At 33.1% G+C, this 15,267-nt stretch overlaps 1 protein-coding gene across 1 annotated transcript in view; it reads right to left on the bottom strand.

The window, feature by feature from the left end:
• Positions 1-15,267, bottom strand: part of LOC136029689 (putative cysteine proteinase CG12163) — a 46,046-nt gene that overhangs the window by 392 nt on the left and 30,387 nt on the right. The window contains exons 7-11 of the mRNA XM_065708193.1: positions 14,805-14,901; positions 11,402-11,517; positions 8,454-8,606; positions 7,149-7,242; positions 3,889-3,962 (exon numbers count right to left, since the gene is read on the bottom strand). Of these exons, the coding sequence (XP_065564265.1) occupies positions 3,889-3,962; positions 7,149-7,242; positions 8,454-8,606; positions 11,402-11,517; positions 14,805-14,901 (534 nt within the window). The remainder of the gene's footprint in view (positions 1-3,888; positions 3,963-7,148; positions 7,243-8,453; positions 8,607-11,401; positions 11,518-14,804; positions 14,902-15,267) is intronic.

The following is a 15,267-nucleotide window of genomic DNA, read 5'->3' on the forward strand; positions in this document are numbered from 1 at the left end:
TAAGGCGGAAAGTGCCGATACGACATTGCCAGCAGCTTGTTGTGTAAATCGATCAGCTTCTCAATGATATTTTGAAAGGAAAAGTTTTCCACTATAAGCTTTATTTGATGCAATTTTTCCGCATAAGAGACATTTCATCGCGAGTAATGGAAATCACATTCAACAATAAAGATATTGCAAATAGAAATGCATAATTTCCCCTTGTTTAAAAAGAATTGCAACTATACTCTATTGATCGTTGCCAAGATTATGAAAACTGAATTCCCTCCGTAAGAGAAAAATAAAAAACGCTAGGTGATATCAGTTGGCAAGAGCATTTTCAACGTTCATTTTCTAATTCATGTGCACCACGGTACTATTTGTAAAGCTAGATGTTTGTAGCTTCTACTAAGGCCATCCAGTCTTCAACGTTCTTTTAAATTAGCTCCCGAACAAAAATGTAAAAAACACTCTAGTGATTTTGAATAGCTCAGAAATTTTTTCCACATACTACTTATTAACATTCTACATCAATTTTCATAAATTTACAGCATCTATTTTGATGGGGTATAGCAGCAGCGAGGTCGTACCCGATAATAGCAAGATTTGAATCGATTCTTCCTCACCTCAGGGTGCAAATTACACAACATTGCACACCATTTAGTTGTGTGATGACCAACTTCCACATCAAAGTTCTTATTTAGGACAATCAGCGGTCACGTAGACGAAACTTTAAATTTCAAACTGTCTTACAAAGTGACAAATGCATACGTAAAAAAAAGGACAACTCGAACAAATTGCCCTGGAAAGTCTGACATGTACAAACAAGTTCCAGCCACAGCTGGAATGAATTTACTTGTCGTACTTGAATATCACTGCAACTCATTTCAGTAAAAGAAAATTCTTCCGATAATGGCTAGATAGTTATTAAACTTTTTTTTTTAATAAGACATAAAACTGACCGTAAAAAAACTGAACCTTCCTTAATAGTACTTTAAGCCCTGAAATGACTTTTAATCTTTGTCATGCTCAAAATTAATAAAATCTGCCAAATTTCTAAAATTAATCAGAACTTATTCTTGGGAATAGATCAAGTATTTTTATCTTGATAGAAGTGATGGTAACAGGTTAACCCCCCCCCCTCTCCCTCTTTCAATCAGAGATGAAGTTTGGCATGTAAACAGCAATATCAAGAATGCAGATCAAATCTTTTATCACAGGCCTTAAAACCCAGGAAGTTTAGATAAAATATTTCCAGGATTTTCAATATTTTAACTGGGTTGCACGAGTTTGTCATGTTAGTAACCATTGCTGACCAGCCAGAACTAAATTAGGGACTAGTTTATTAGATGAAAACCTGCAATAATCCAATTTAGATTTACTTGTAGATTTAGTCCATTAGTACTGTAGGCAATTTTAATTTTCAATGACGTATCATTTCCAAATAATATTGCAAAATCATTTTCTTGTATATATCAAAAATTTGTAAAGAAATTTTTAAAAAGTATCTTTCTTCAAAAAATCTTTTTCTCCTACAAATTATGGGGTTTTAAAATGCTTGATAGCAACATGAGCATCAAATGGTATTTTTTTCAAAAGCCAACTTTCTAACTTTTCAAAAATCTTGACGCTGTCATTGATGGACAAAATGAGCGATTCCACCAAGATTTGAAGGTCATGTAGACCCAGTGTGAATGTAGATGGGATGCACATGATGGCTGACTATTGTTGGAGCATCAAGAGAGAACTTTCACGGATTAAACACTTAAGAAAATAAGCTATAAGTGGAAATATTTACCTGTGAAATATTTGCCGTTAGGTAAAATCAAATCTACTATTTGTGTGATTATAAATAACCTTTTCATAAATACTAATTTTAATGTGAAGAATATATTAGGTAAGTTTTATCTTTATCTACCACCATAAGCACATTTTATGCGACTTTTGAGACGAAAAGAGGTTGCCATATAGCTTAAAGGGATGACACAACTGACATAAATTGGATTTGTTTTTGTATCCTGAGACCTACTGTTAATAAAAAACAAGTTATAGTAACAAGTCAGTAAAATGACTGTTCCCTAATATTATTTAACTAATCATATGACACACTGAATAAAATCCTGCCAAAACCAATGGAACAAAACTGTTCCTAGCTTTACTAGAGATAAATTTGAGAGGAAGGTAAGTCAAGTTAAACTGTAGAACAAAATTTTTCAGTCACAAAAATCATAAAAGTCTTCTTGTAGTCGTCGATCAACAAAACAATATTTAATTATGACTTGTTAATTAAAAATTACATTTATGAATTTGTTTGAACATGAGAGTTTGATGGTATAACAAAAAGCGTTATTGATATTTGTAAATAAAAGTTTGTTATATAAAAAACGACGTTTTCATTAATTGTAAGCTACATAATATAGTAAAAAAAAAAAAAAAAAAAAAAAAAAAAAGTTCAATTTTACCATTTCATCCAAAAAACAAATCATATTCAAATCGTCAAATCGTATACATTTAATCGTATATCATATTCAAATCGTATACAAAAACAAATCGTCAAAAGTCATCATTACGGACATTATCAGTGCTAATATTAACTGTCCAGTCATTATGAATTTTGCAGTTTTTGAGGTCCAGAACTACAAATGACGCAATATTGATAGCCTAACAGATCGTCAATTTTGTCCTAAGCATCCTAATCATCACCGTCATAACATAACCCTCTCGAAATGACCTACAAAGATTTAATCACCTATAACCCTCCCCCCTCCTTCCAAAAGGTCCTCTAAACATGTTTCATTAAGATTTTCAACGTGGTCGGGGCGTCAAGAACAGATACTATGCCCCGGAAAAGAAAAAACATTCACTGCCTTCTGAAATTTACAAAAAAAGTTTGAAAAAATATGTAAAATTATGAAAATCTCAAGGTTTTAAAGACGATACAAGCCTTAAGGTTCCCCTTCCTACGACAGGGTTCAATAATTAAATTGTGTGTACATTGAATTTTGCCAGGTTGACTTTTTTCGGGTTGATTTCTCTAGGAGTTAAGTTTTGTCCGACTGAATCTCTTGTCCCGAATTTTGCGTTCAGCGTTCTTTTCAATTTCACTGCTAGTTTATTAATATATATCTCTTTAGGCGAAAACATATAAAGCTGACACAATTCATATGATGAATTCGTGTCTTTTTTCCTTTTTTGTCATGTCAATTTTTGTATAATGAAGATTAAAATCTGGTTTCATTGCAAATATTATTAGAAATTCCGTCATTTCAGGCAACAAAAGAAGAAAAACCCACCACCTTTGAAAATGACAGCCAATAGCGAATTACAGCTGATTCCTCATGAATCATTGCAAGTAACTAGGTTTACTGGTTTAACTTTTAGTTTAACTTTATTGGTACAAGGTCACCATTTTATTTAGAAATGGTTGGAAAGTTAATTTTTAGGGACTTGGAAGTTCTTCAATTACTTTTGTTTCTTTGCCTTTTAGTAGGTAATGTGAATACATTATACTTGAGCATTGCTTCCGCTATTGGAAAAATGATTCTAATACTCATCAGTCATCACTAATCTTTTATTACTTCAAATACACTTTGAAAAGATTTAGCAATCTATAGAAGCACCTTTCCTATTTCCCTGGCTTGTAAGATAACAAGACTCAAATGAAATCGCAATTCTTAGCTGGTATTTCACTGAAGAGAGCAGTATCAAAATCAAATGTTTAAGAAATCCAAAGATAAGACGATTTTTCTTGTTTTTTAAATAGAAAGATTCTCTTAGCATAATTTCTATTCTACTTACATATTAAAGTTTGTGGAAGAACTATTCTTACGCACAATTGTTAACCCTTTCTAAAAAATTTGTATTAAACGAAAAAATATAAAACGAAGAAGAATATAAAAAATTGTTTACCTGCTCGCCCCATCTTGTTCCCCAGCTATTTTTCACAATCCAATATGGCAAAACTTTTTGTTTAACAGGAGTAACTGAAAAATAAATTGAACAGAAGATTGAATAGAGAAGGTTGAATAGAATGAAATATTATTTTCACGATGTAGGCAAGCTCAAGCACCATTGCTGATAAACTTAAAAACCAAAATAAAAAAAAATAACGATTGATAATGCATTACGAAAATAAGACGAAGACTCGACGTCCTTCAACTTGTTAGATTATATTCCTAGATTGATGTATTGCACGGCCAGTTTTCTAATTTTTTCTTCATATTCAAGATGAGGTTTTAATACTGAAAATATACCCGTTTCAAAAGTATGTTTCAGCAAATGCTTTTGATCAGATTTTACCATTCGCAATAGGGAATTAAAGTACTGAAATCAACTAATACCGTAATCATCCCATTTGTCAGTATCTCAGATCTCATACAGGGTTCGTTTCTCTTCACAAGTATTCTATTGAATAAGTACAATAGCTCCTTTCAATAGTTCAATTCTTTTTTATTCCAATTTTCAATTTGTTATTTATTGTTTCTTTGAAGTTTTTCTTCATCAGGATAGGGTTCGCCTACTCACCAGTAATAAAACCGTAAGAAAATTTCTGATTGATTCGGCTTAACTAAGCTCAGATCGATTGAAGTTTAACTTTGGCTTGATCCAGTTCTGGACGCTAGCTTATGAACGGGTTTAATTTTAACTAATTCCCAGCATTACTGCTAGCTAAATCCAAAAATTAGTAGTCACACGGTGAATGGGTCTCAAAGTAGATTAGTTTTGAATTGGGATGACAAAGGTCTTCCCAGATCCAAACAACATAACTGACACATCTTAAAAATTAGGTATTCACTCTCAAAAGACGTAATGTAGATTTCCATCCATGGCACATTCCTAGAAGCAAATATATTTAGAAAAGATATAGGAGCTATATTATGATAAGGACAACAAATGCTTCAATAAATTCATTGCAAAAACTGACCGACACATTTTTCTCGCAATATGAAGCCTTCTTTAACATATTTCTTCATTTACCCGCTGAGAAATAAACTTTGCCAGCCAACACCTTGAATCCTTATTTTAAATCTAATTAAAACAATTGGAAGGTAAGATATACCCTTATAAAATAATATTGCACAAGGAGAGGGTTCATCAGGATAGGGTTCACCTATTCGCCAGTAGCAAAAACAGCTGCTAGTGGGGGTTTACGTCCTTAGGCATTTCACATGAGATAGTAAAACGATAAGACTAATCGAAAGCCAAGTAGAAGATTTCAAATCATGTGTATCAATATTCATCTAAACTGACACTAAATATCCAAATAGCTAAAACCACGTCCATTTTTTCAGATAACTATAAGACTCGTTTCTGCATCACTACTTGTCTAGGTCGCACAAAATGAAAACTCATTTCTAGTAATGCACGTATTTTTAGCAATACTTAAAAATTTCGAGATTGCATAGCAAGCGATAGCCCATTTGAAGGGTTAGAGTCTCTCCACCTCCTATATAGTAGCCCCTAGTGGTGGTTCTAGACCTGGACAAGGGGTTATCCTGAACGTGTACGTGCTTGGTTTGGACGGTCCAACCTAAGCTCAAACAGACAAGCACACCTAAAGAGATCTGGGTCATCAACACGGTCATGTTCATGAATTTCATATAGCAAATAAATTTTGGCTAGACAATTTGTTTTAAAGTACTCTACTGATTTATCAGAAACTCAAATCAAAATTTTGCTTGCCAAACCTTGCTTGAACAGAATTAATTTGATTTTGAAAATCTTATTATTTCTTCGCGATTTTTTCGTTTTGTTAGAAGACACAAAGTACTTGCTCTATTTTAAAAGGCTAAAAAATGTGAACTAAACAATGCATTGGGCCGTTTAGATGCTAATAAAGAATTATTTATTGATCTTGAAAATGTTACCAATTCTTTCCAGATTATTACAAAAATTTAGTTCTCACAAAACAGTTATTGATTCATAAGTTTTTAAATAAATAATCTGTTTTCACATTCATGATCAACACTTTATTCACTAGAAAACTCTCATAGTATTTCGAACAAAGATGAATAAAATTGCACACATCCAAGAATCCTGTTAATGCCATAGATCAACGCCACAGAAGCAATGGTGTATTTAAGTTAAAATTATCTTTGCAGAGTATAGGTCTGGGCTTTGGAAAGTGATCTGATGAAAAGGCCAGTGGATTCTTGACATTAATCAGGGATAAGTACCTTCTAGTTACACTGTTTTCATAAAACAGTAAAATAACTCGGTCGTCTATATTCTGAACACGCTATGATTATTTTTAATTAAAAATGAGGTTCCATTCAAAACATTCTGCTATATGTCAAACTGTCTCGACTAGTAAAGTACGAAAAAACAAATATTATTTTCATTTTTTGACGAGAACACCCGAAATAGGTGTTTTCAAAATTCTGGAGGGGGAGATGCTCCGCTTCCCCCTAATTGACGAAGTTGAAGGAAAGGATGAGTTGTTTTATTCATCAACAAGACAAACTACTTCGTCAACTCAAATCTATACTGAATTTTTTTTTTTTAAGAATTAAGAAACAGGAAGACTTTAATATCCCTTTTTTTACCTTATCAACAGTACTATTTTGCAGACTAAAATTCAATCTTTGTGTTCCAAATATAATAAAAAGAAGCTCTTCAAGTGCTGTGTGGACAATGTCAAACAAATCCTTCTTCCCGAACCTAAAGAAAACTCCCTAAGTTTGTTTGCTAAGCAACACCCTACCGTTTGAGAAATTTCAGAATTAAATCAAATTGGACATTGAGCGTATTGAACACAGACGAAACTGGGGCTGAATGGTATGCTTTTTAGTTTATTGCAAAATAAAATTGTCTTTCTTGCAAAGAATAAAGAATTTGTCCAGTAAATTCTACATTATATTGACGGCGACGATATGTATTGGAAGCATAATATACTTAAGCAACAGCTTCATGCGTCTTGAATATTTGTTCGTCCTTATCGGTTAGCTTTTCCATCGTTTTTGTTTCACTTCATTCCATCTTTTTGGCCTTGTTCCTTTAGGAACCGATAAGAAGTGTTTTGCTTATCGAAATCAACTGAATGTATTAAACTAAACATTAAATAGGAGTAAGTCAAAATTGCCGAAATTCCAATCAAATATTTGCAAACAACTCAACAGTTAAAGCAGATAAATAATGGAAAGAAATACACACATACAAAAATAACTTACTTTCAGTTCCATAGCCAACAATCAAAACTCCATGGTCAAGATTTTTGGGATTGCAGAAAAATTTCTTTGGATGTGATACTCCACGACGATAAAACTGAAACAAAATAAAATTTAGTTTTATCAATAAAGAAACAGAAATCAATAACAGAAATAAACAAAGAAACAAAGGACAAAGATAGTTTCCAGTATAACAGTCATATAGTTTTCTAGGTAAAAAAACAAACAAACAAGCAGAATTATCAAATGTATTATCTATTCTGCTACACTGACTCTAAATTCTACCCTCAATATATGACCATGAAACTTTTAAGTGCTAGCAATTCATTGTATCCTATTTAAATAAGAAGACCTAAGTCCTAATATCTATGGAATAAATTCAAAGAAATCAAGGAAAGTTTCTGACCGAACCTAAGTTCATCAGAATTTCATGGCATTGGTACAAATAGGTTAAACCCTTAGAAGGAGGAGAATCTCTTATTGAGAGGGAGGGGGAATCTTCCTATACCCCAGGTACTTTTGAATCAATTTAGGAACATTCCCGTTAGGAATATTATTAATAATAAAAATTTCCTCTTCCAAGGCCATATCTAATGGAGAAGAGTTATGTGCCCCCCCCCCTTCTCGAAAAATGAAGAAATACGCACCTTTAAGTCTTGTTGTGGCTCCCATAATTAAAAATAAAATCCTCTCCCCAAATCAAAGTTCCAGGGAATGCCCTGGCCTCTTCCCTTGGAATTTGGACTCTATTGTGCCTCTTTATAACTCATTTGACTCTTTCATCGTAACCATAGCTTTCCGATATTATTAAGCTCGTAGTACCCATTCAAGTAGGATTTGTACCATTCAAGTCTCATTTATATTACAAACAATTCTGTGTAGAACAAGTTTTATCTGTAAAGTACATATGTGTTTGATAAGTTTTAGTGTCAAATAATTTTTCTTTTATCTGAAAAACCGAGAATCTTAAACAAAATATATTCAATAAATTATTGCAAAACTGGAGGTATTCAATTCCATTTTCTTATTGGAAGAGCCTCATTGCATAACAGTTCTAGGACGTACATAGTTAAAAAAGTGGTTTTGTCATGCTTTATTTAACTTTTTTTTTAACCAAATTATGTTATATGATTGTATTTTAAACTACATTGAAAGATCATAAATGCTTAGCACCTTAGACATCCAATTCAAATGATCGCTCTGTACTGTTTGTACAAAAATTAATATAAGTGAGTTAAAAACAGCCAACAATATATATTATGGATAAATTAAATAATGCTATTTATACGAAAAAAGAAACTTACTGACCTGCATAACATTAGCATTTATTCCAACGCTCACAGGACCATTTTCAGCTAACCACTGGGCTATCTCTTCTTCGTCTTGAGAAATCTCCAAAAAATCTTTTATTTTTACTATCTGCTCTGAAGAATCGATACTACATTTCTGCCCTCCATGACCCTATATAAATAAAATTTTACAAAAACAAATAATCTGTGAGAAACGAAAATTCGACTGTGCCATGCCCAACTGAGTCACCAAAGCGTCACACTGGCAGGTCAAGAATCTTGCGGCGTGTCTCAGAACTTCATGTCAACAAACAAACAACAAACAACAAAATCCTCTAACACTATTGCACAGCTGAAATATGAGACTGAGTAGAAAACAAGCTAGCCTTTTTCTTATTACGAATTGATTACTAAAAGAACAGCAAATATAAGCTTCTTATTTAAGTACAATTTAGTTCACTGGTTGTCGTGCTTTTAGGGCTGCACACGATAATTACCATGCACCTGACATCGTTTCAATGACGGAGACAAGTAGATTCCTTGTCTGAGAAATGTTTCTTCATGTCAAGAAAATGTGAGTTTTTGCATGATACCCATAAGCCGAACTCTTGGGTAGAAGCGCGAACTGAATATCTAGATAGAAAATTTTCTGACAAAGTGCTGGATGAGGATCCAATAAAAGGAGAAATTTTTGCCTGACTTTGAGCCAGGGTTTTCACTCCTTTTCCAGCTTCAGTATATTTTGAACATAGTCCGCTTTTCAAAACGAAAAAAAAACTCACATAAGGGACGGAAATAATTATTTTAAAGTTGAACTTCATTAACAATTAGCAGCTAAAGTTTTGTGGTCATCCTCAGAGGGGTTAAAGAGGAAATATTCGAATATGATTTTTCCTTTTTACGACGAAAAACAACGCGAAATGGGCGTTTTTTTGGAAAGTCTATTTCCCAGCAACTCTTTAATTCTGACACTTCTCCGTTTTATAGTGATTGTAATACGAACAAATAAAACACACAACCACTAGCAAAATAATTTCAAGGGAATATTTTAAATGGTTCTGTAGCCGAACAATTGCTATTAAAATTCCTGTCCTTGTGAATACTTAAGTTTTGGTACTACCTTTTCTTTATAGCCTTATCCGGCTATATTTTTATTAGAGAAAAAAGCTGCTTTTTCTATCGATAGCAGAGAGCAAGATTAAAACTTGTTACAGGCAGGTATTAACAATCTTAAGAGGGACCTGTCTGCCCTTTAGCCCCACTCCCCCCCCCGTATAAGCACTGAAATAGAGATCTCTACTTCAAGAAAAATAAAAGGTGCTTGAAACATAAAACAAAAAACCCGGACACGCTTCAAATAACGAGAACGTTCGAGAAAAGTGAAAAAATAAAATAAAAAATTAAATAGGTCCTCATAGTGGGCCACATTAGATAGCTAGTTTTCATATTAGATTTTCATTTAGAAAACCAGGCATATTAAAAATCGGACAAGCTCTCACCCACAATTATATGACATGAGATAAACCTCAGTGAATTAAAGTGGAAGTAAACTGAAAAGGAAAGTAGTTGTTTTGAAGTTTCATTCAATCTTTGTATTATGAATGGGAAAACATTTTATATTTGAAAATATTTTATTTTTATATTTGAAAACATTTTATTTTTATATTTGAAAACATTTTACATTTTGGAAAACATTTTATATTTGAAGCTTCTATCGTTTTCTCAAGGGTGAATTTTCTATGCTTGGGGGTGCTCATTTTCTTTGCTTCAATGCGTCGTCGTTAGAAAAGAAGTAAGAATATCACGACTTCAGAAGGACTGATAATTATCCATTTGAGTGTTAAATAACAATATTCTTTAATTACAAGGTTTTACGTTGTTAGCCCCCCCCCCTACCCCCTTGAATGTTTGATTTTAAGTAATATGGGAAAATATTTCTTTTGACGACTGCCCTAGTTCTAAACCATTTAAATGAAAGGAAGATTTAATCAGCGAAAATCATGAACAAAATTTAAATATGAATCTTCGTGTCCAGCAAGGAAGAGGATGAAGTTCGTAAAACGATTCTGGAAATTCATGGCTTCAAAATATTGCTTAAATGGAATAATTTTTATAAATAAATAACTGAAATATGGCAACAAACCTAATTTACGAATCCTTTACAGTTGTCTAACCTTAATATAAGCTATCTTTGTTAGCACAGCAGCATAGAGTCTCACCTTTATGGAAAAGAGTTTTTATTTCAACTAACGGGGAGGTGTAATGACAAAGTAGTGTACTACTAAACCAGCTTTTTTGGGGGGAATTTAAATGCCTATTTAGAGGTACTTGGGTACTTCTTAGGACAATTTCTTCCGCCATTCTGTATTAGCTTTTATCTTAATCACTAAGTATTATGTTTCTTATTTATGCTTCAAATGACTCATAGAAATTCATAGACTGTCTAAATTACCCTTATTCCATGACTATCTACCTTAGTTCTGCCCTAGTAGGGATGGGTAATAGACTATCTGTCAACAAGTGAAATAATATCTTTTTTATACAATTCTGAAAAAGGCTTATGCCAGCTCTGCCTCTCACTCGAACTATCCGTCTTGGTTTTTCTCCTAAATAGCCTTGGCTTGATGACAACTTGATTTTAATTTAAATAAGAAACTATTTTATATCCATTTTTTACAGCCATAGCGCAAGTAGCCTGATTATTGGACATTGTAATGCTTTTTTACATTTTTCTTTTGTTAGACACCAAACAAAAATGATCAAGAAAGAGAAGAAATCGAGAAAGAGAACATTTTAAACTTTTGCCGTCTGTTTTGAAAATTATTTCTTTTTTTATTGTTGTTTATTGTTTATTGTTGTTTTTTTGTTTGACAACTAATCAGTTTGGGAAATTACCAAATCTTATTTGTTTGTATGGTGCTGTTAAAGGATAAATCCCAGGTTCTCCCACTGCGACTTAAGGCATACCTTATAAGGATAATCGTCTTCTGTCTCAAGTCCTCCTAAATCTTCAATGGCTTTGTAAGCATTTTCTGGAAGCCCTCCATTGCATGCCCCATCAAGCTTGTCACAGTCAAGCAACTCTGGAACAAAAGTCTGAAATCAGGCTCTAGTTTAGACTTATTTCGTACTTAATCGAAATAGATCTTATACACATTCTCAAGATATCACTTTTATGCTTTTAGTTTCATGAATAAATCTCAAAAAAGAATTTAAAATGGAATATTAAATTTTATTAAAATCCATTCAAATTAACTATGATAACTGAAATTCAATAGGTTAGATTAAACTGACTAAATTTAATTTAAAATCAAAAATTTAATTTTTTAAAAATAGATTAAATTATTAACTGTAAAATTTAACTTTTGATATTATGATTTACTTATAATATTTTCCATAATAGACAAAAAAAAAAAATCAACATACACCAGCAAATACTTAGCACACTACAGTCATCTGCACCAAGAAAGCCAAAATCTGAGCTTGAAAAACTGTGTAATTAATGGTTTCTCTTTTAATACCATTCCTGCTGAAAATTTAATAAATCTAAATAAGTTTAAATTCAAAGACACGTCGAGCCTAGAGGTCTTTTTTTTTTTTTTTTTTTTTTTTTTTACGATCAGTGAAACTGAAAAGCCTCGAATTTTACACCTGTTATGGGAGGAAAAACAACAACGACGTTATTCAAGCAGGGTAATTGGTAAAGGTGCCCCTCTCTCCATATCACTTTTACAAAATTTCTACAGGAGACAGACAGATCCTCCCAACCAAAATTAGAGGGAAATCCTCCTCCTTCCCCCGTATGTACAGGTATGCACACATTGACGTAGATAAAATAGAAGTGATTCAGTATATTAAACAGTTGAGCCGCGTTTAAAAAATTGGGACATTTATTCTTGTTGAATATGATAGAAGCAGAGTTAGGTAGGATGTTTAGATTTCTAGGCCAACGTATCATTGACAGCCAAAACTCTAAAGAAGTTGCAAATGCGAATGAGAGAGAGAATAATGCACCTTCTAGCGAGGGAAAAACAAAGAACTTTTGTCGAAGAAACATATTCTTAATATGTACCAGAGATGCACGAATTAGATAACTCATCTTATAATCATATACTCGCTAACAAAGAGCAAGCAAGTAATTTCAGTGCGTACATTATTCTACCGTATTTACTCAGCTCTTTCTTCTCTATTTCTTTAACCAGAACAAATTCTCAATCTACTTCAAATTAAAGAATTCAAAATTACCACTTCTTTTTCTTAAAAAGTTTGACTGTGATATTCAACGAATACGAAGAGATTACCTATCTTATTCAATGAGCCATAACTATACATAGCGACAGATATATTTTTCCCAAAAAAGACACTTAAATACTACCATTTTCGTTGTGAAAAAACAATCTAGACAGGTTATCACTTTGGGAAACCTCATGTATTTCTCCCAATCCCCTTTTAATAAATCATCTCCTGATTGTAATTAGAGACACCTGAACGCAAAATTTTGGCATCATGCGCCATAATGAAAAATAGGAAATGGTTTCTTTGTGAAACCGTGTTGTACTTATGCGGCCAGTTTAACCAATAACTGGGTTAATCAAATCGGTGTGCAGCGATTACTCAATTAATTAGCCGCATTTAGTGCTATTAATTAGTAGCCGGTTGTTATTTAACAAAATAGGCCAATTGAACTTCAGCGAGAATAAAGTTCAACTCAACTTTAGAGAACAATTACCCCCCCCCCCCCATTGCCATCCCAGGATTAGTCATGAAAGCTCCATGTTTTCAATATATTGATGAAGTTAGGGTAATATGCTTATTCAGTTTAGAGGTAATACATTTTTTTTTACCGAATTGATTTCTCCGGTTACGATATACCTTTAATAAGCTTTGAACTTGTCATGATTATAAATAAAAAAAAATTCCAGAATTACCACAAAGCCGTAAGCCAGATTTTAGTCTGGAGATGGTATGCATTTAGGAGTGAGACACAACTTCATAAAATGGTAAATAAAAGAAAAATAATAGATATTACAGGGAAAATTGCATAAGTGTTAACATTTTTGAGAGGCCACAAGTCTGAACTTTTCCTTCATATGTTCCTAATTAACGATTAACAAGTCAACCTTACAAACCAGCCAAAGAAGGGATTAAGCAATTATTTTCGAAATTAGGATTTTTGTATGAAAGAAAAGCTATTTAATGAGTCTTGGGGCTCTTTATCGTTCTGTTCTTATGACTAAGGATTATTATCACTTGTTAGATTGCCTAGTAATAGCATAATAATCTACAATACACACATAAACAAATATTTACTGTGCAAATATTCAATTAGCAAACACCAAAATGTATACTTCCTTTGTCTTTTTCCTCATTAGATCGACCACTATATATACTCAATATCAAACCTTAACACATGAATGAGATTTATGCCTGTTTACAGAAGCAACAAGAAACACCTGGCAAAGATTTGCCAAAAAAACGTCTAGAGAAATGACCAAAATAGCGACGAAGACCACACTGCCTTTCCATAACAAACAAACACAAAGTAAAAACAATAGGGAAAATCTTTTCAAGACAGTGGGAATCAATTCAAATTCTGTAGAAATATCCACAGAATTGACTTCCACTGTCTTGAAAAGATTTTCCCTATTGTTTCTGCTTCGTGTTTGTTAGAAAAATCACCTTAAAACAACATAAACCAGAAAACCTTAAACCACACATGGGGAGAATCAGGCCGACCTCCCACCCCGAACTCAATTAATCTCCTAACATATTTTAGGTTTTGGGTTCAGATTATACAAGAATTAGACACCTATTGCAAGATAGAATAAAATTCCAGTGATAAAAACTATGGCGGGACAAACAGTTTCATAGCAAATAACCGTAAATGAATAACTTCAAAGAGCACTATCAAAACAAACAGGCAAAAGGCCTTACAATACCACACGTTAACTAAGGACTCCAACACCATAAGTCGTCCTCAGAATTTTTTACAGGTCAATTTACGCCGTATTTCCAAAACGAGAAGACGGCAGATATTTGACAATTCTTCAATATCTCCCATAACATGCCAAGTTAATCCGATGTCATGGAGGAAATCCCGGTAACTATTACTTAAGGACAATTGACACTGACATTTTACTGAAGCTGAAATTAATCCCGTTCCGAAGCCAGGTATCAACAGGGGCTACTGGTCTTAAGGTACCATTCACTATAGACAAATTAAACACTGAAATAAACTAATACCATAATTATCTTATGGATTTCTGTTTACTTCTTTTCATAGAGTGAAACTCGGTCTCTGGTACTAAACATTATAGAAGAAGAGGAATATATTAGAAAAAAGAACAAGAAAGGATGCACATAGCTTTACCTTGCTCTGAAAATGAAAGCAACTCTCCATGTTTAATGCTATAGACACCTTCTAAGTTGCCAGTAACTGAAAATGCCCAACAAGAACCACAGCTACCCTAAAACAAGTAAAACCAGAGGTAAATTGATATTCGATTAAATGAAACTTCCAGTTCTAAATTCTCCATGCGGGTAAATTTTATTATCCTAACCTTTCTCTCGCAAAAATCAATCGTTAAATAATTGGTTTAATTAACTATGTGACCAAGTACTAAATATTCTATACGAAAACATTCAAAATCATTGTCGAAAAAAAAAAATCATTTTCAGGATTTATCGTAGTCTAAAATAATATCTAAATACTAGCTGTTGGGGTGGCGCTTCGTGCCACCCCAACACCTAGTTGGAGGGGGCGCTTCGTGCCCCCCCCCCCTCCAAAGCCCCCCCGCGCGCGTAAGTCGTTCCGCGCCATTGTAGTTGTGTTC

This window comes from Artemia franciscana, chromosome 7 (genome assembly GCF_032884065.1).
Source record: "Artemia franciscana chromosome 7, ASM3288406v1, whole genome shotgun sequence".
NCBI classification, from domain to species: Eukaryota; Metazoa; Arthropoda; class Branchiopoda; order Anostraca; family Artemiidae; genus Artemia; species Artemia franciscana.